A 22,192-nucleotide genomic window follows, 5' to 3' on the forward strand; every position below is an offset into this window, starting at 1 on the left:
AGTGACACATAATCCGAGAAAAGAGAGGCGTCTACTGTAAAAGCAGCTCATTTATTGATTTTCTAGAAACAGCTGAATAAAGAATAATACATATTTTACAAAACAAAGTTCACATTATTAGGGGACTTTTATCAGGCACTTATGAGTTGAAAATGTTGGAAAGATTTCGGAGGCACTTCAGATGATAGATGTTCACAGCTTTGTCATTGCTCTGCTCTTCATCTGTATGAAAACAACAGACAGACAGACCATTAGCTCAAATCTTGTGTCTGAGCAGTGTTTAAAGTTACTTAAAAATTATTATATTGTATTTAAATTGTTTTCTAACTACTGTGTCTGAACAGTAACTTACTCAATACACTGTAAAAAATGCTGGGTTACAATAAGATGGATAATGTGGATAAAGAAAGGAGTGAGCTTTTTCATTACAGTATGGCTGGCTATTGAAGCATTTAAGGATTAATACTAATATATATTAAAGCTTCATTTGTTTCTTAAATGTGTAATTGTCAGACAAATAAAACCTTTTTTGTTAAAAAAATTAATTATGCAAAATATCTAACAAATAATAGATGTATACAATTACTCTGTAGGTATTACCAGCACTTAATTTCTCAATTAAGTTCTGAAAAATTATTTTAAAAATAATATTTTTTTTTAAATGGAAAAAAAAAAAAAAAATTATATATATATATATATATATATATATATATATATATATATATATATATATATATATATATATATATATTTTTTTTTTTTTTTCTGCTTATCTGACTTTTTATATATACAGGGTTTCTGCAGGTTTCATCAGGTCACATTTAAGACTTTTTAAGACCCCTTTAAGACATTTAAGAATGAAATTTTAGACTGTTTCAGTATTAGTGTTATTATAATATCAATTACCTCCAGAATCAAGAGCGTCTGTGCTCCGCATTTCATGCCTTCAAACGTCACCACATGTTCATTGCGTGTTGGCAGTGTCTTCTAAGGCGCAAGTCATTTATTAAATAATGAAAAGATTGACGCAGCTTCTCCTACCGCAGCAAATTCCGTTTTTACTGTTGATATTTGGCGCCAGCTAATCAGGAAGTGATGATTTTGTTCTTTTTGACTCTTTTTAGATGGAATTGCTGCTTTATTTGTACATCTTTTATGCGGTATTCCAGTTTTGCACAAAGTTAATTAGCGTTTTTGAATTAAACATAGCTAGTGAATTTAAATCTTTAAAGGCCTTTAGAATTTAAGACATTATACGACTTTTTGCAGACACCCTGTATATAGAACTGTTGAATTTATGTACCATATTTAAGTCAAATCTATTATAAGTAACTGCAATTAATTTACCTAAAACTGAAACGTAATCAATTAAATAATTTTTCCAGTGGATAAGTAATTTAATTAAGTAACTACTTGCTGTGTAAATAATTACACTCAACATAGTTGCTGATGTACAGTATTAAAGGCTGGAGCAGCATTTGAGAGTAGAATTGAGAGGCTCCGCTCTGATCAAACTGAATATATTCTCACCTTTCCTTGCGGACACGAATGCCTCTTCAACTTTCAGTCTGATGGAAGGACACTTCAAAGTGGCTTTTGCCTGTGGATGAAGAGAAACGCAGGTTGGGAAGATAAAGAGTGAGATGGATTTTCACACGTGTGACTCGCATGCAATTTGAGTTCATAAAAATGATCATGAATACTAATGTGATTCTAGTAAAAAAAAAAAAAAAGTAAAGTTCTAGAAAAAAAGACAATGTAAATGCAAGTGCAAATGTAAAAGAACAGATATTACCTTCTGATTGTTGTGCAACAAAGCCCAAAGTGCAGAAGCTCCTATGTTGCGGATATCTGATGAGCTACTGCTTAAACAAGAGACTAGCAGTTCAACAGCTTTATCTGAAACACAAACACAAGCTTATGAAAATAAAATATAATTAAAATATTATACAAATCACATATTATACTAATAAAACATTATACAAAGTGATCTTTTTAAACAAGTGCAATTTACATTTTTAATACATTACAATATAATGAACATGGTATTAACGTACATTCTAACATTTCAATTATATATTCATATAAATGTAAAGGATGATATATAAATTTTTTAAATGAAATATGTGTGTTTATATTAGTGGTGGGCCGTTATCGGCGTTAACTCGAGACTTTACCGTGCGATAAAAAAATAACGTTGTTTATCTATTCTCAAAGTTGGGTTGGGAGCTGGGTCTATTCTATGCAAGCTATGTTGACTTTTACCTTGATGTTTTAGTGCGGATGTATACCTGACCCGTGAGCCGTCTGACAAAAAAGTCCCCTTCTGAATCAAATCAGCAGGATGTCTGACTTTAACTGCAGTTAGACATTTTCATTTTAACTCATCAACATTTCATTCATGCCCCCGTGGAGGCATGAACTGGGGTATTAGACACAAATAAAGTAAGGACTTTTATGGAATGTTATGGAATTTATTAACCCACACCAAATGGAAAGAAATAAAACTTTAGCATTTTGCAAAATGTGTGTGTATATGTTGTAATTTACTGACAGCCGAGTGTGTGGATCTTGTCGGAAAATATGGCGAAAAGTCCTACATGATGGTGTTTACTGATTGCATTGTTTACTTCAATATTGCCACTAATATCTGCATACTCCACATTTCTTAATTCCATTTCTGTTCAGTTCGGTTATGACTTTAGTCGGGTCAAGGTAATCAAAAATTGCTGTTTTGAGCTTATGTAGGCCTGCAAAGCAGTTCAAAATTCATGTTTAATTGAATAGGCAGTTAGTAAACACAATAACATCTAGTTCAACATAAATTTTTTTCTTCCTCAATTATCATAGTAGAACAGCTTTTCAAGCAGTTTGTGATGCATTTTGGAAACAGGAGATGAGCCCCTGGTCTAATGCGCCATCTGGCTTAAGAAACCCCTTCTCAAAGACTTATTATTTGGGTAGCACACATATTCTGAAAGCCTTCAGCAGAATTCAAATGAGCCATTTTATTCTAGATTAATTCCAAGATTACAGTGAGATTAATCTACATTAAAAAATCTATGCCCACTTATAGTTTATATTTATATTCGCAGTGTGATTTTGCACTGTTTCATGACTGACTTGATGTGATGTCATTGTACACACTGCCTTCTCTTTCTATAAAAAGGAATTGAGCGGAAACGTTGGTTTGATGTGAAGCTATCATCACATTCCTGTGGCTGTTGTGACACTATCAGATTTCACTGTTTGTGTGAAAGTGTTGCTGCAGTGGAAAATGTGTCTAATTCATCTTAACATTACAGATCAAATCTCTCACTCACTTTTTCTCTCTATATATTATCTAGATAATATATATATAGATAATTATCTTATATGTACATATAAACAGTTAAGTTCATAATTATTAGCCCCCCTGAATTATTGGCCCCCTGTTTATTTTTTTCCCCAATTTCTGTTTAACGGAGAGAATATTTTTTTTTCAAACACATTTCTAAACGTAATAGTTTTAATAACACATTTCCAACAACTCATTTATTTTATCTTTACCATGATGACAGTACATAATATAACTTGGCAGGTTAGGGTAATTAGGCAAATTATTGTATAACGATGGTTTGTTCTGTAGCTATCGAAAAAAATATAGTCTAAAGGGGCTAATAATTTCGACCATAAAATTGTTTTTAAAAAAAATTAAAAACTGCTTTTATTCTAGCCGAAATACAGAAAATAAGACTTTCTCCAGAAGAAAAAAACCTTATCAGACATACTGCAAAAAATGTCCTTGCTCTGTTAAACATCATTTAGGAAATATTTAAAAAAGAAAAGAAAATTCAACAGGGGACTAACAATTCTGACTTCAATATTATTTATATATATATATATATTATTATTAGGGATGTCAAGGGATTAAAAATAATTAATGTAATTAATCACATTTTTTTAATTAATCATGATTAATCACACGACGACGTACTCCGCTTTTATGATTAAATAATACTAATTAGGAGTTTACCATGTAAGCAGCGATTTTTGGTTACCTTAAAGGATCATGCAAGTCCGAAATACGGAGGTTTTTCTTTCTGTTTGCCATGCGGTATCAAATTCCATTAAAACATCCTGAATAAAAATATGCTGAATGAGAGTGAACTGCTGAACTGCAGTTGAAGTCTAAAGATTAAAAATGAAACAAACAAAATTCCATGAAACTCTGGAGGAAACGCAGAATAGCCTGGTGGTGCGACATTATTTGTCTTATACTGACATGACTTAAACTTTCCTTCTAAAAGCGTGTCCTTGGTCTTATCCAAATTTCTTTGCACGTTAAACATATGCAGCACCGGAGCAAGCTGAACTGGCACTCTAGGCCAACTGTAATCACGTCGCACTTAACCTGAAAGTGAAAAAGAAAGTGACTGGTTTGCTGACGAAAGCGTAGACCGTGAGAGGGTGGGTGTAGGGGATGAAAGTGAAGACCGGGGGTTCGCTCACTATTCTGCTAGGTCGCCTCTATGCACGCACCGTCCCTGAACACATGTTGGTCAAAACAGGAAATAAAATAAAAACTGCAACTGCGTTATTTGTGTTGTTATTTTTTTTACGTATTAAATATTTAAAATTAATCACGTGCATTAATGTGCTATTTTTGACAGCCCTAATAAATATATATGCAAACTAGGGATAATAATAATAATAAAAAAAAACATATGCCTTAGTTTGCATTCAGTACATTTCCAGAACAAAAACATGAAATTAGGATGAAGTCAGGTTCATTTTTTTTTTCTTTTTTGGCATTAGAATCATCTTTTCGGCTTATTCTCTTTATTAGAATCATCAACAGCGAATCAGCGAACTTCTTGTTGTGAGTAGATTTAGCTACCCACTGTGCCACTGTGATGCCCTACTCCAACCGTAGTAAACCCTTAGTAAAATCTTCAAAATAAGTAAAACTGTAATATGTGATGTGTGTCCATGCTGCTGAAATGGGGATTTATGAATTGATTGGTTTTTAGAAACCAACTGTTAGAAATATTACAATTTAAAAATGCATTTTGAATGTTTGTCTTCCTTTAGACTGACACATCATGTAATGGAAAGCCAAAAAGTCCAACTGAATGTTTTTTTCCTGCAGTGTCTTGCCTTATCAGACCAAATCTGGCTGTTTTCTAAACCAGACCCACAGAGCCTTATTAAGCACTGGCATCGCCAGAAAAGAAAGACGTTAGTCAACCATTACCATCTAAATCCATGTAAATCTGGTGCTCATACCGTTGGCTAAGACTTTGGGCTTGTTAGCGGAGCAGAAGCAGATGTTGTGGAGGATGAGCAAGACGGTGGGTTTAGCGCTGGAGTGTTTGGACTGAGTCAGTTCCACCAGCAGCTCCAGAGCTCCCCTGAGCCTGAGGATCATCTGCTGTCCGTCCTCTCCAAATGACACGTTCAGCAGCAGCCGCAGCCAGAGAGACAATGTCTCCACAGCTGGAGCACCGCCTCGACCACTGGCTTTAGGCATGGGGAGAGACAGGAAGTTCTGCAGAAAGTTACACTAGGAGAAAAAGAAAGTTTTTTTTGGTAACACTTCTCTTTGTTAATTTCTCTATGAAAAGTGGATTTGTTTCTCATACATGTTCATATTTCCTCCTGTGAGTGAATGATATAGACGCTGCAAGCAAAAACACATTTTTATGCACATATCGATTTCTTACGGAGACAAGATTAATTCTTTATTTTTGTCCTGTACTATATTATTTGATTGTTCTTAGGTAAATAAAAATGTAAACTTTTACACTTTTGTTTATATTTTCTTGTAGCTATAAATTTTAATAACTTTACTAATATATAGGTAAACGTATGGGCAGGTTTCAAGCCTTAGACTGGCCCACCTCCATTCACCACTGACTATATTAAAATAGGGTCATTTCCAATTCAGTTTCTAATTACACTATCACATCTTTTTTTTGAGAAAACAGCTGTTTTAGAACTTCAAATGTTCGACAACCCTTAAAGTATTATATGTCTTAACAATAAAAATGAATAAAAAAAAAGTTACTCAGACGAGGACCGAACCTGGATTCTTGGCGTCATAACCTAACGTGCTAACCACTGTACCACAACAGCTGTACATATCCAGTTATATCATCATTAACTTGCAGGCTGCATCCTGCTCACAAGGCTACGAGAAAATAGATAAAAAGAGCAGAGCTGCCGTAAAATAATGAATAAGAAGACTGTAGTCAAGTAAATAAATAAATTATTTTTTAAAAAGTGTGACTGCTGAGAGCAACAGATTCTGGAGCTAGGGACACCGGCCCTCGCGGCCAAAAAACGGACAGGCCCACCGGGAATTCTCCCGGTCCTCCCGATTAGCCAATCCGGGCCTGCGAATGGGTAAACATATAGGTGAACAGTTCAATTATTCAATTTATTCTTACAGTTGAAGTAAGAATTATTAGCCCCCCTGTTTATCTTTTTATCTAATTTCGGTTTAACAGAGAGCAGATTTCTTCAACACATTTCTAGACATAATAGTTTTAATAACTCATCTCTAATAACTGATTTACTTTATCTTTGTCATGATGATAGTAAATAATATTTGACTAGATATTTTACAAGACACTTCTATACAGCGAAAAAAAAAAAGTTTAAAGAAAAAAAAAATAGTTTAAAGAGGCTAATAATATTGACCGTAAAATGGTGTTTAACATGGTGCTTTTAATCCTGCCGAAATGAAACAAATAAGACTTTCTCAGGAAGAAAAAATATTAATATGTAACATTTTTTTGCTCTGTTAAACATCATTTGGGAAATATAAAAAAAAAGAAAAAAAATTAAAAGAGGGACTAATAATTCTGACTTCAACTGTATATGTACATATACGTACATATAGGAAAATTGTATATTTTATATGTCACATACATTAAAAACATATCAAAACCTATATTAAAACATATATTTTTATATAGGTTAATTCCATGCTGGGAGTTGAACTCCCACGCAAAACTGTTCCACTTCCTGTTCACTTCATACATCTCAACCCTCCCGTTTTTGCCGAGATTCTCCCATAGCGAATCTCTCTTTTTGTTTTGTTTGATAACAGAGAAGTCACTGTAAGAATGCACAGATCTATAATGAAAAGATTTGATTACCTTAGGAACTGTTTGAGTTTATTTAAGAGACAATTAGTTGTGTTTAAAATAAAACACGCAGGACAGACATGTTTACACATTATTTAGTGTATTTGTGTGCTTAAACACACAGCCAAATCCCAAAGTGTCCTGCACTTTAGCTCCTCTTTAAATAGCATGTACAGAAGCTGATCTGGGATCAGTATATCATACGGAGCGCGTCCGTCAGTCAGCACTTATACATGCATTCACTGATTTAGAGGTTGCATAGGAAGGGAGACTATCGACGCAGAGCTTTAATGGGAGAAAAGTGAATGCAGAGCTTTTGAGCTTTTTATATTAATTTTAACGTGCTTTCAAGATTAAAAATTTGGCAAAATGCTTAAATGGGATGATAGCAAAATAGAATGGTAAAATACGGGAGATTCCCAGCAAAAATAGGAGAGTTGACATGTATAAAATAAACAGGAAATGTTTGTGTAACAACATCTTTGCGAGGGAATGCCAAACTTTGCAAGGGAAAGCAAAAACTTAAAAATGTGTATTTTCCCATCACTCCCACTTTTTTTTGTCTTCACCACCACATCCCTTCCGGGTCTCCGTAATGTTCAGAATTTGGGGTTTTCATAAATGATTTTTTTTTCAGTGAAATGTTAAAGAGCCCATATTATGGGTTTTTGAAAATTCCCCTCCATGTAGTGTGTAACACAGCTCTAAGTGAAGTGAAGTATCCAGCTAAGGCTTAAATCTGTAAGAATACAGTGTTTAAAACTGTTGATTCATCTATAAAAGAGTCGAATCATAGTGCTTCAAACGAGTCGCCTTGATACCGACTCATTAGGTGTTTCGCCATGACGTACGAACGAAACAAAGTTTTTCACGTGCACGCGCAAACCCGGGAGATTTCAAACCTGAGGCCCCGCCCTCTGACGCAGTAACCCAGACACACACACACACACACACCCACAAACACACGCACACCCACAAACACACGCACACAAACATGCCGGTCGATTGAAGTCACACTGCAGATGGATATATTGAGTCTCTACCCAAAGATGAAACATCAGCATTATAACCAAGCAGTTGGAAACTTCTGGAAGCTACATGCTACAAAGAATACTTCATCTGAGTTTGTTAAAGGAAGGATCAGTAAAGAGTAACTGATGGACGTCAGGATGGGTTTCTTCCTACATTTCTCAAGTGTAAGTACGTGCGGTTAAAGTTGTTGCCTCGTTTACTCTAGCTTGCAAATGTATTTAGTTGTGATTTGTTACTTGTAACCGCGTGTACTGTATCAGGTTAACTGGATATATTATCTTATCGCGTGCAAAGTCACGTTAAAAACGCGACGCGTGCTGTTTGTTTATGGAGCTCCGTGCTAGAGTTCTGCTCCCGCGATTTATTCGGAAATGTATTCCCGCGCCGCAGAAATCTGGCGCGGGGAGAGAGAGAGAGAGAGAGAGAGAGCGAGAGAGAGAGCGAACGAACGAACGAGCTTTGTGTACTTTGTGCTGTGTGTGTGTGTTTATACAGACACCTTGGCTGTCTGGACTGTATACTGGGTGATTTTTGGTTGTGTTCTCCGCTCTAGCGGGACCGGGCGCGGCGGGCAGAAAACGGAGCGGGTTCTCAGGCTAAAACCTGGCGGGTGCGGGCTGAAGCGGGAGCGTTGTCATCCGGAGGTGTGTGTGTGTTTTTGTGTGTGTGTGGTATGGCGAGTACACGACTGTCTCCTTCGTTCGGTTATCCGTGGCACTATCCACTGGCCATAGTGTGGCAGCTAAAGTCCACGCCTACACTATCGAGCGTGTATGAACTGTGATTACTTTTTAAATTGCTGATTAGCTATTGGGCATTTCCCTCTCTGACTGAAGGCAGTCGACCAATCGCGACAGACTGTCATCGGTCCAATCAGCGCAGATTAGCTCCGCGCTAAGGAGGGGTTTGGGAACAAATGAATCACTGGACGATTCATACAGGAGTCGCTGAGATAATTAGGTAAAAATAAATGCAGATTATAAGACCATGAAAGTGTTTTTTGACCTTGCATGCATATTAGACTGTTGTTGGAGACCCTTACAACCAAGATATGACCTTATTTCATGTATAATATGGGCTCTTTAATGAAATACTTTTAAAGGGAAGTTCTCTTTTTTGTCCCATTGTAAACCATTTAACCTGTCACCAGACAGCTTAACTTAGCATAGATCAGTGAAAAGAGTTTTGATCCTTTTCCTATTGAAAGCTTGACACTTCTGTAGCTACATTGTGTGTTAGGAAAATTACAAAGATTTGGCCATTTACAGTATGAGTGCGACGCTAACTGTCTAATCTGAGAGAATAATCTATGCTAAACTAAGCTAAAAGTACTTGGTTGAATGGACTAAAAATGGATCAATTGCATTGTTTAACTCTGGGAAATTTGTAAAATGAGCCTATTTTGTTGTTGTTGGTGTTTTACTTGTATATCAGTTTGGGTCTGTAGATTTCAACTACAGTTGATGTTTTTTTAAAAGGTTTTATTCTCAAAATTAGGGCTGCACGATACTGGGAAAATATGGGATATGTGACTATTGATAATAACATTTGTTGGAGGGGAGTTGTTGATGAAAGTGGAGAGTGGATAAAGGAACGGGGGCATATTTAATGACATGTTGCCTCAATTACACATTTAAAGATAACACATTGGATGCCTTGCAATACAAAAAAAAAAAAAGGTTTGTCATTCTTACTGTAATCTATTAAATATATAATGGTGATAACTATTAGTTTTCGTTCCCTATTCACCAGTAGTGTCTTGGCTTAAAGATTACACATTGTTTTACCTTCAGTAGCAGCCCTTTGCCATCCCTGGAGATGGCCAAGTTGGCCAGCAGTGAGAAAGCCAGGCTGTGGATGCTGCTGTTGTCAGGGGCAACCTGGGAGGCCAGTTTCATCACTGCATGCATCAGTGAGTTTGTGACCGCAGTCTTAGGAAGAACAGGCTGAACGGAGCCAACGCTGACACTGCTACTGCTGCTGCTGAAACATAAAGCACTGCAAGCTGGAAGAGAACAGAGGAGATGCACAGAGACACAGAGAAAGACTTGATTATGGGGAGAAAAATAATTAACTATAGCACACAAATATGTGAGAGTGTGTTAGTTTCCCCCTTGAAAGAAATGTTCAGAATAACCAACGTTTCAATGTAAAAGATAGAAGAATATTTAGCACCCACACAATAATATTTTGTTGTTGTTCTAAGTGCAAAAGAAATATATAAATATATTTTAAACAATGGTAGAAATCTGTAACCATTGCAATTTCTTAGTAGAAAAAAACAAATACTTTTTGGGTTGTAAAAATATACATTTATATAATCTAGTTTCATATTAACAGTAATTTTTATATAACTGAAATGTTATATTCTTTGGTTTTTAGTATTGCTATTTCATTGAAAACTTTATCAGGCAAAGTGTTGGAGACATTTGATCCTTTCTGAGCACAAGCTGAGCCAAAGTGATGCAAATGCTAAAGGCGGGAGTGTGTCTTTGAGTGATACTTTAAAGCTGGTCAGAGCAGGTGAAACCTTAGGGTCGATTTAAGACTCTCAAACAAGATCTTCAACTAAAACTTGTCACTCTATGTTGCCACCTACAAATTCTGCCCCCTCCTAAAATACTTGATAGACAGGACGATTCTGTCTCAAATTGCTAATTTTAGACCTACTACAGACTTTGAAGACTTTACAAACTTGTAAGAGACTCCTGTAGGCTCTTGCAGACTTGTGGGTTTCCTGAAGACGCTGTATGACTGCAGACTAACCAACACGTCTCAATAAAGAAATCTGTTTGTTCGAGAGTCCTGGGGCCTCATGTACGAAGACTTGCGTGGAAATCTTACTAAAACATTGCGTACGCACAAAGCTGTAAATGTGCGTATGCAGAAAAAAATTCAGATGTATGAAACACTGCGTACGCCGAATCTCACGCATTTTCTTTTGTACATCTGAATGAACGTGAAACTGAGCGCAACATGCACGAGCACAAAACTCCTCCCTGCCTCCTCCCCCGTATGAATATGCTAATGACTATGCTAATGGAAAAAACCCAACGAAAAAGCAATGACAAAAGCAAGCAAGAAGAGAAACTTTGAACAGAATGTGAAATGGAGGTGCTGCTTTCGGAGGTAGACCGGAGAAAAGCGGTGTTATTTGCAAGTTTGTTCTCCGGAATTAACAACAAAAGAAAAAAATAGAGTGGGAGAGTTTAGCTGATGCGGTCAACACAGTTGGGTCTGAACATCGCACAGAGTGTATTTAAAAAAGAAATAGTGTGGTTTATATCTGTAAAATGTTGAAGGACGTTTAACAGTCTCAGTGGCGCTACTCGTAAGACGCATGTGATCATGAATTGATACGTTCGAGCATGAACTCGGCTCGAATCCAGCGTCTGATAAACTCTTTCTTGTTTTTTCCCACGCTACATATCAGATTTTGCCAACTATTTATCACGAGAAAGACAAGTAGGAATCATCAATAAGTTCATATCAATAAGCATCATATTTTATTTGCACATTTATTGAATGGAAATGTTTCTGATTCACGCATGCAAATTCATCTTCAGATAGTGTCTTTATAGCAATGTGCGTGCGGTAGATTGCTCAGATTACATTGGGAAAACAGGCGACTGCTGCAAATTGTGCTTTAATGTTTAGCTGGTCAAATGTATGGTATGGAAACATTATATACCTGCTGAACACGTCTCATACAGCGGCCATTGCAAGGCTCAGACACTTTGTAGAAAGGAATTTAACACAACTGCCTCTAGGAGTCGCCAATGGAAATAAAACAGACACGCACAAAAAATGTGCGTACGCCTGCCAGAAAGCTGCCGTGAAGCTGCGCACATTCCCACGTTCAGTTCATTGTTAGTAAATCCAAACGTGAGCGATTCTGAGCGTGAAACCTGGCGTATGCAAAGTTTTTGTGCGTACGCAGCGTTGATACATGAGGCCACTGGACTGGGCTCTGATACATTCTTTTTTTTTTTTTCTGATACATTCTTGCTTTTATGTCATCTGAAAATTAATGCAACATTATATATATATATATATATATATATATATATATATATATATATATATATATTGTTTTTGTTTTTTTAATCGAAAAATACAAACATTTTTGTTCTAAATCTAAAAAAAAAACAGTATACAGAATAAAACGAAAGGGTAATTTTACTTAGACTGGAATACATCTGCAACATAATGAGACTGTAAGACTGTCAGTGAACACTGACAATAAATTACAACTTACAATGAATTAGAAGTAAAATAAGTATTATAGTGGGCACGGTGGCTCAGTGGTTAGCACTGTCACAGCAAGAAGGTCGCTGGTTCGAATCCCGGCTGGGCCAGTTGGCATTTCTGTGTGGAGTTTGCATGTTCTCCACAGGTTTGCATAAAAAAAATAAATCCAAAGACATGCGCTATTGGTGAATTGAATAAACTGAATTGTCCGTAGTCTATGGGCTCTATTTTGACGGTCCATGCGCAGAGCGCAAAACGCAGGGCGCAAACGCTTTCAGGGCGTGTCAGGACGCGTTTTTGCTAATTAGGGACAGGAAATCTGCCTTGCGCCGCGGCGCATGTTCTAAAAGGGTTGAGTTTATTTTCTTAATGAGTTATAGGTGTGTTTTGAGAATAAAACAATTAGAATCTCATCTCCCATTCCCTTTAAGAGTTAGAGCGCATTCGCTATTTACAGGACGCAAAGTAAGTCTAAGTGGAAAAAATTAGCATTTCACAAGCAAACAGTTAACAGTTGACAGTTTTTTAACAGAAAACTGTTAAACAGAGCATCTACTTAGATAATGGATCACTTTCACTTTAGCTCTTGGATAGGGAAACCTTTACGCACAGACATCAATTAGTCTATAAATAAATACTTTTGTTTGTTAAGCGCAAATATTCGATTCAAAACTATTTCTAAATTCAGTTCTAATTTCCAGCAAACGAATAAATGAATAATAATAGCAAAATGTGCTCAAAAACCTGAGTTATATCCTACAACACATGCTGTGCTCCATATGGTCTAAAACCTGACAGGTGGGCAAATCTAAGCTTGTTTTTAATAAAACAAATATAAATATGGATATAATAAATAATACTGCTAATAATAATAACATTATACAAAAGCAAATTGTTATGAATGAACTGAAAATGCCTCCCGAGATGAAGAAGACATAAAAGCAGTGGTTTTTCATATTTATGTAGGCTAGAAAATAATATGTTTTGTAATATTTTAATCCTTTATATTTATATTCTACATCTATTCTTATTATATACTATATATATCCTTAATATTTACATTTTTTTTATATGTAAAGATATTTGCCTATTGCTCTCTTGTGCGTATTAAGCAGTGCGTAAGCGAGGCGCAACTCTGCGCCGGAGTTTAGACCGGGTTAGTTTTGGTCTAATGAAAAATCTATTATAGGTTCTCAAAATAGCAACGCGCCAGCGGTCTGCCTCAGAACGCCTTCCTTTTTAGACCAGAACGCCTATGGGCGCAAAAATGAGCGCTAATGCATTTGCTATTTAAACAGCGTAGCGCAACGCCTCAAAACGACTCTTGCGCCAAGCTGAAACTACCAAAAGACTGCTGCGCCACGCTTTGCGCCACACTGCGCCGGGTGTATGATAGGGCTCTATGTGTGTGTGTGTGAATTAGTGTGTGTGGGTGTTTTCCAATACTTATACTAAAATAGTTAGCGGTTGTGGAATATCTAGTCAATTCCATGCGTTTGATGAAAAGTCAGGAGAGGGTTTTCTTCAATGGCAAAAATATTAGTAATTTATTAGATACAAATGAATCATTCGATAATCAGAACACTGGGTCACGTCTATCCCCTAAGTTACACCAGTACGATACAAAAATTACATTCAGGAGGTCCACAAACTTGCATTTCCCTAACTCCAGAGAAGAAGTTTGGTTATTTTATTACCTAAGCAATATAAATGTTTAATTCATTAATTCAGTCATTAATGCATTCAATTGATTCCACTGTGGCGACCTCTGAAATAGAGACTAAGCCGAAGAAAATGAATGGACAAATGAATAATTCTTATAAACTGTAATAAAAGATAAACTTTTGATGAGTATGAGACTTTCCAAAAATATCAGTGTACTTATCTTACAGTATCTTTATGTATATAGTGCCGCAGGAAACATTGGAGGAGCTATAAAACCACACAACTCATTCTTTCGTTAATCTATGCTTCTTTACTGCCTCAAAATATCACCAAAGTCATTATGCAACAATGAGCTTCGAAACGTAACGGAACTAGAATAGTTCCACTGGGTTTTAATTCATAAAAAAAACTTCCTCCAAGTCTAACAATGCTGCATTTAGTAACTTGTCAAAACCACAAAGTGCTTCACTTCTAGATAAGCGGACACAACATATTTTGGAGAACAGCAGGACTGCAGGTGAATCATTTAATATTATTCTGGATTACGGAGAGACCTCAGCATGGGTTTTCTTGCTGGATGAATCCAATATTAATCGGCCAGATGAAAGAATAAGGGCTGTGTGTTGCAGGTTAATTAATTATATAATAAAAGTGACACGGGGCAGAATAGGATGGTGAGGAAACTGTGCTGGAGGGCCGATTCTATAATTGAAGAGCCAAACTCATGAACTTTAAACATCATCCACCTGCTGTTAACAAAGACCCTGAGAAACACCACATGACAGCAAGCCAGCATGCGCTAATTCTGTTAAACCACAGCGACAGCCCGAACACACACACACAAACACACACAAAACACACATGCACCCCTACACAGACTGAGATACGCCTATGCAATGCTGGTTCCTTGCAGGTGTTAAACCACATCCTGTACCAAAGCACAGCTTTCCATGAGCTCAGATATGTGAAACAAACTAGCATTGTGTACAGAATGTGTAAACACTCTCGAACAGACCCTTTTATGTATAACAGTCTGTCGTTCTATCTCTAACACACACACACACACACACACACACTTAATGCAGTTGTTTTTAGCAGGTGGTAAGGTTCAGATTTATTTTTTAAGCACTGTCCTATTTTCCTAGTTTCTTCTAGCATTTTTCCTAATACACATTACTGTTATTTACAGAAAAGAGAGGAATTTAACAGTTAGGGCTGCATAATATATTGTTTTAGCATTAACATTGCGATGATAGATCAGAAAACCAGTCAGGGTCTAGTCTGACCCCCACTTCCCAACATATCTCCTTCACATAGAGTTAATCAGGTTTTTCAGTGTGACCTGTAGGATGTTAGTCCTTGTCAATCGCTGTGCAAAGTTGCTGGGTATTGGCAGGAACTGGAACACTCTGTCCTATAGACCTTTTTCTTCGTTGCTGCATGGAGGGCGCCATAGTGACCAGCACCTTCCGGTAGGCTATTTAGAAATTCTAGAACTAAAGTTTTTGTGATGCAAAACTTTCATTTTGAAAGAAAGACGTGTGTTAAAGCCACTATGGTTCTGTTAGATGAGGTTCAAGTGTAAACGAAAAACGTTCTCCTAATTTAGTGCCTGCCATCAGATCAGATGCTGAAATATAGCATCAGTGTTCCCGACCTGTCAGCTGTTATAATGAACTCTGCGGCTCTTCAATGCAAACACATACACAAACATTACATATATATATATATATATATATATATATACATATATATATATATATATTTTTTTTTTTTTTTTTTTCTCTTTAGTTACGATACTCCAAAACTATTCCGCATGAATCCACAGAATTTTTTTGGTTTTACAAAATTCTGCGCAGAAATAGTAAAAAAGGTAAGCAGATTCTGGTCTGGCCCTTCCCTTAACATATGCCTGCCTATACCATAACCCCTTCACTAACATGGGCTACTTGATTCACAATGTTGACATCAGCAAATCGCTCATCCACACGATACTATATACATTTTCTGCCATCTGCCCTGTACAGTGAAAACCAGAATTCATTTGTGAAAAGAACACCTCTCCAAAGTGCTAGACGTCATTTAATGTGAGCATTTGCCCACTCAAGTGGCTTACATCAGCAAGCTGCAGTCAGGTTAAGACCCAGATGAGGATGATGAGGATGCAGATGAGCTGCGCTGATACGGTTTCTGACAGTTGGTGCATAAATTCTTTAATTTTGCAAACTGATTTTTCCAGAAAATGTCCAGGCTCTAGTCTCAGATGATCTTGAAGGTGAAGACACTGGATGTGGGATCCTGGGCTAGTGTGGTTACAAGTGGTCTGTGTGGTTGTCAGGTCGGTTGGATGTACTTCTGAACTAACTTTAGAGATGGCTCATGGCAGAAAAATGAAAATTCAATTTACGAGCAACAGCTCTGGTGGGCACTCCTACAGTCAGCATACCAATTGAAGGCTCCATCAAAACTTAAAAAGTCTTGGCATTATACTGTGTGATAAATCTACAGGTATTGGAGTGGCCTTTTATGAACCCTTTTCACAAGATGGTTTTCACACACTTTACGGTCATCAGCATCTTAAATCCTTAAAAGTTTTTAATCTTAAGAATGTTTTTATTAATGTACAATATGTACATTTAAAAAGCTATACTTTGCATTATATCATTTATGTATCAACTGACAAACAATACTGTTTATGACTGTGTGATGGAGGTCTATAAATAATTTTGCAATGTTTCTCTACTGTGACTGATCAAAAGCAAATTAAAAATTCCTTTATTTCTGTTTAATGTTATTGTAAAGCGGATTCAGGATGCTTTCACACCTGTAGATCAATTGTTTTGTTCCGAAAAAAGGATTAAAATTGTTACAGTGTTGCTTTTTGTTTTTGGTGCAGTTGACTTTCACACAGCAAAGTTTCTAAAGTTTCACGTGCGAGTAAACTCCTTACATTGATCCCGCTCAGCTGTCATGCATCCTTATTTTAGTTGACGATGATGAAGAATAAGTAATTATAAGTGAAAAGCTGTGCTTTAATTTTGAACGGTGACACCCACAGACATAGTCACCAAATATAAATCTAGGTAATCTAGGTAAAAATATAGGTAAGACTTTCTCATACATAGCCGTTAGCTAGAATTATGCGTTATAGACTTTACATTATAGAGCGAATTAACAGATAAACAATGACTTCTGTTCAGTCAATTTTCTTAACAGATAAACAGCTCTTGTTTGTATTGAAGCATGCTTTCACTTTCGTATTTGAAATTAAACATTCATATACATTCATCGTCATTCTCACTTCATATAGCCATATATACAGTATGGCTTATACATATCCATAATACACATATCTGGCTTACACATATCCATGATATAGCCTGGTTTGCTTGTTTGTTGGATCGTATTGCTTTCTCACTACAATCGTTCAACTCCAGGGTTCAATTAAATCTAGCCGAGATCATCTGAATAAGGACTGATTAATTTGGTGTGAATCCGAGTATGATTGCTGTATTCACATATGCCAAGCAAACCACGCTAAGGAGGCAAACGAGCCAGAATCTGAAACAAAAGTTTAAGTGTGAAAGCACCCTTATTCTAATATTGATATAAAACTCCTCCCTGAACTAACCGCTGTGCAGTTACTCTCTCATCGGCTGTTGGTCATCACTGAAGTGTTTTTCAGTCAGAACTCATTTGCACAGCACGATTTTAAATCTGTGTCAATGCCAGATATTTAGCATGTCAATTCACAGGTCTCAGCGTCACATCCGTGATTATCTCTGATCGTGTTTTTGATAATTCACACAGCGTGATTGTAGCTCACGTGACCGAGCACTGATTTGCCTCAGATTTCAGGCTTTTGTTGCCGATTTCACAACGGTGTGCAAAATCAGGGCTGATATAGTGCAGAGTGAACGCAACATTAGGCATATTTGTGCAATAATCATGCTTAGAATCTTGATAAGCCACACCTGTGAGGAGAAGGGATATCTCAGTAAATGAGAAGTGCTCACTAACACAGGTTTCAATGATATTTCAGAGAAATAGGCTGTTATGTGCATAGTAAAAGTTTTAGATCTTTGACTTCAGATTATGAAAAATGATTGAAGCACATTGGTTATTTTTGTAAAAAAAAAACACAGTCCAATTCACATGTTTTATAGTAGCCACAACTACAATTCCTTTAAATATTGAATGTGGACTACATTATCCAAAATATGATTCTCTAATTTAGATCTCTATTGTATAATGTATTAACAGTCACTGAATATATCAATTTGCCCAAATAATCTTTACCCTAAAGTACCTCATCTTAACACAAACGCTTCATCCTAGCTTTCCAGTAATCTGGCAGCACACTTAGACTATGACACAATCCCTTCTGTAAGTGTCATGCTCACGTCAGCCTGGCATTTGACACACAATGGCACTTACTGTACAGTAACATGACTCATGAGAGGGTTACAGTGAGCAAAAAGCTCATATATTATCATCTCAGCACACTGTTATCCCTGTCTAATGCTCTATCCCTCTGTCATTCCCCATTTCTAGCTCTCATTTCTCCATCTTTCAGAAAAGTTACCCGCTGTGCAGTTCGCTGTGTAGACGCAGAGCAGTTCCAGAGCCGCTGCCATGGTGAGATCATCAAGCAGGAGCCAGGGCCAAAAAGCCAACAGCACGACAGCCAGACGCAAATCTGTAGCCACAGCCTGTGAGGAGAAAATTAATTCAACAAATGAGACAATATTTGTTGCTAACATTCAATATTAGTCATCTTCGGGCAGATTTATTAAAAGCTTGTGCCAACACAAACCCTATCTTGGCACTGGAAAAAAATACTGTCAGGATTTACTAAACACATAAAAAAAATGATGTAACATCCAAAAAAAGCATGTCTTAAATTAAATGTGTAGTTTACCCAAAAAACATTATTTACTCACTATTTACTCTCCATCAGTTCATTCCAAACCTTTATGGGTTTCTTTAAGAAAGCTGAAAACTGATGTTTATTGACATTCGTAGAAGGAAAAAAACAATACTATGGAAGTCAACAACGCTTTTCAGCTTCAAAATATGTTTGTTTGTTTTAACAGAAGAACGAAAGTTAACAGGTTTGGAGCAAGTGAACGGTGAGTAAATGATGACAGAATATTCAGTTTTGAGTGAACTTTCCTTTAATTTCTGCTTCAAATGTTTTGACAAAACACAGGAATAGAGACTAATTAGAAAAAGAGTGTTTTCTCCATTGTGTTCATTTTAATGGAATGTCAGAAGATGGCATTATACAAACATATTAATTAACATCGCTCCACTTGTTTGCAACTCATTTACTTCTGTATGGAAATGAACTGCTCTCAGCAAATCATCTCCAGAACTACTTCAAACTATCAGCGTTTTTAAAGGCATCTTAGAAAAACCTGCCTTGTAAATAAAACTGTCCTTAGACAGAGTGTACTAAATTGTTCTTAATTCTATGATTAGAAATATTTAATAACCATTTGATTTTAGCAAGTTAACCCTTAAAACTAACACTTTAAGACTGTAATATGATGGCTAAATTCACATTTTACATCATTTAAGGGTGTCGCAAAATGCATTCATACAATATTGTAAATTGTTCTCCGATATCTAAATAGAATGTATGTGGCTTGGGTAAGGGCAAAAATTCTACAGAAACAGGTCCATTTCCAACCCTAGGCATTGGCCCAAATATGATGATTTTGACCATATAAAGTGCCTGACACTAGAACACAAACACAGCATGATGTACTTTGAAAATACTGCATACACATGTAAAATAGTCATGGTTTAGTTAAAATATTTTAAAACATCATATTGAGGAGAGTTCTTGTTAAATGACAATCCTTTTCAACTGGTGTGGTACAGAGGTTTATTTAGGTTAGGAGTGAGTTAGAAATGTTTTAAGCCACCAGAGTAAACTATTTTGCCCCTGACATGTGAATGAATTAAGGCTAAATTATATTTACTCAAAACCAGGCAGACAGGGACATATTTAGAGTTGTATTATGTAGTTTTAACTTTTATGAAAACATAGGTAGATATTAATATCAACCTCTTGGCGTCCTTTTATGCCAGTAAAATTCTAGTAAGAGCTGAGTGATATGACACTATGCATAAACATGGATTAAACCTATATACTCGGCAGTCTACATGTATCTGTTGCCACATTACAAACATATGCTCTAAATTGCACAATATACAGGTTAAAGACACATTTAAATAGACATGCCTTTTCAGGGTGGTGGTGAACAGTGTTGGGCAATAAAGCATTACCGGCATGGCATTTATTTTAAAAATAACTAATACTGTAACGTGTTACTGTTTTAATATGTTAACTCCATCATCGTTACATTATGATGCATTTGTCTGTTACTTGGCAAGTTAATTAAATCTGGCTGCAGTCTAGCCCACATCTTCTTGTTTACAGGAGCGACGCATTGTGAAATTGGTGAATGCCAACCAACCACTTTAAAGAAGATGCGTCATTTAAGAGGCGCCATACAGGACAAAAGTCAAGAGAAAGCAAAGACAGCAAATGTGAGGTATGAGGTATGAATGAGTGTGAACTAGACCAAGTGTGCGCACTAGAGACCGACAAACTATTAACGTTACTTTTATTAATTACTATTACTAATGCTACTATGTTTGCTGTTTCAAATAAATAAAAGCACACATTTGTTATCTGTATAACACAAATGATTAGTTTAGTGGACAGGAAGACACATTTCTGTTATATTTCAAAACACATTATTTAAAGTGTTTAATGTTGTACCGCTCAAAAAAATGCTGTGATTTATTTTTTATTGTTTATATATTTTTATAGCTGTTACCCAACAGCAGATTTTGCACTTTGAATATACACAGCTTCAGGGCTTGACATTAACGTTTTTGATCACCAGCCACTGTGGCTAGTAGATTTTAACTAGCCACAATTTTGTTGTTTGGAAGATATATTTTATATGAATGTGACTTTGACATGCTAAAATTACTTGATGTAGATTCATTCATTTCACTTTTTGTGTGTTGTGTATGAGCTTGCTCACTGTGCATGAGCAAATGGGTTGTCGCATTGCAATCAGTTTTTATTTCACATGACTTTTTTAGAGCTCAAAATTAAGGATTTTCCAAATGTATCTCTGACCATACCAAAATGAAATAATTGTTTCTTAGCCATACATTTTAAATGCGTCTAAACCAGCAAAATATAGCCGTTTATATGTACTTTTATACAAAAAAACTATTCTTTTTTTAAAAATTGATGTGTAAAAAGATCTATTGTCATCTATCTAAAATATGCACAGTAATCTGTCCTGGCTAAATCAGCAGTTACTACACATAATTAAGGAGTTAATCTCCTATTAAAGCAATGTTATTGTAAAGGAATATAACTGTAAGCAAAATAAATAAATAAATAAATAAAGCAGGTAAAAACATCATGTGTGATAATGAAAGGATGATCACGTGCACACGGTTAATGTTTATGTGCACACGGTTAGGCATATTAATAATCTGTTCAAAGAATAATTAAAACGAAAGCAGTGATTGCTGCTGCTTACAAAAGGATATATATATATATATATATATATATATATATATATATATATATATATATATATATATATATATATATATATATATATATATATATATATATACATATTACTCTACCGTAATACGCAGTATATAAGCGACCGCCGATATACTTTGGCGACTAGAATGATAGTTCGAATTAAACAGGCGGCTGGCCTGACCACTGACAAAATTCGCTCTTTTTGACATCTCTGTCATCATTTGTTATACTTTTGCAGGGATGGATTTCAATGTTTTAACAAACAATTTGATTACTTCCTCGCGCTTATCGAAATGCATCACATGACTGTTCCTTTACTGCGCAAGCCCAAGGCTGGTACGACCCCGTTTAAAATGATAGAAATAAAGTCAGAACCCAGCAAAGATCTTCACCTCTAGTCTGAACTAGTAACATTGTTAGGTCGAGCTGCAAACAATGCAGGGATTAACCTGGACCCGCTATGACTAGCTGCTGCAACGTCCCGCTGCTGCTTTCCTCCTTTCATGTGATACTCGAT

General features: G+C 36.1%; 1 protein-coding gene and 1 long non-coding RNA gene across 8 annotated transcripts in view; one reads left to right on the forward strand and one right to left on the reverse strand.

Annotated features, from left to right (window-relative positions):
• Window positions 1–32: 32 nt before the first annotated feature.
• The window catches only part of rttn (rotatin), a 132,671-nt gene continuing 110,511 nt past the window's right edge, over window positions 33–22,192 (reverse strand). For 6 of the 7 annotated variants that reach the window (XM_068217176.2, XM_068217175.2, XM_073940704.1 and 3 more), the window contains exons 44-49: window positions 18,667–18,793; window positions 9,953–10,170; window positions 5,269–5,545; window positions 1,796–1,899; window positions 1,531–1,600; window positions 33–222 (exon numbers count right to left, since the gene is read on the reverse strand). In XM_068217176.2, coding sequence (XP_068073277.1) covers window positions 140–222; window positions 1,531–1,600; window positions 1,796–1,899; window positions 5,269–5,545; window positions 9,953–10,170; window positions 18,667–18,793 — 879 coding nt within the window. In that variant the 3' untranslated portion in view covers window positions 33–139. Of the gene's footprint in view, window positions 223–1,530; window positions 1,601–1,795; window positions 1,900–5,268; window positions 5,546–9,952; window positions 10,171–18,666; window positions 18,910–22,192 lie in introns of all 7 variants that reach the window. The other variant, XR_012399357.1, reaches the window with a different exon arrangement.
• LOC141380694 (uncharacterized) lies at window positions 8,076–21,525 on the forward strand. The gene is made up of 2 exons (XR_012399365.1): window positions 8,076–8,329; window positions 18,636–21,525. It is a non-coding gene; the product is annotated as an uncharacterized lncRNA (long non-coding RNA).

This window comes from Danio rerio, chromosome 24, assembly GCF_049306965.1.
Source record: "Danio rerio strain Tuebingen ecotype United States chromosome 24, GRCz12tu, whole genome shotgun sequence".
In the NCBI taxonomy this organism is placed as follows: Eukaryota; Metazoa; Chordata; class Actinopteri; order Cypriniformes; family Danionidae; genus Danio; species Danio rerio.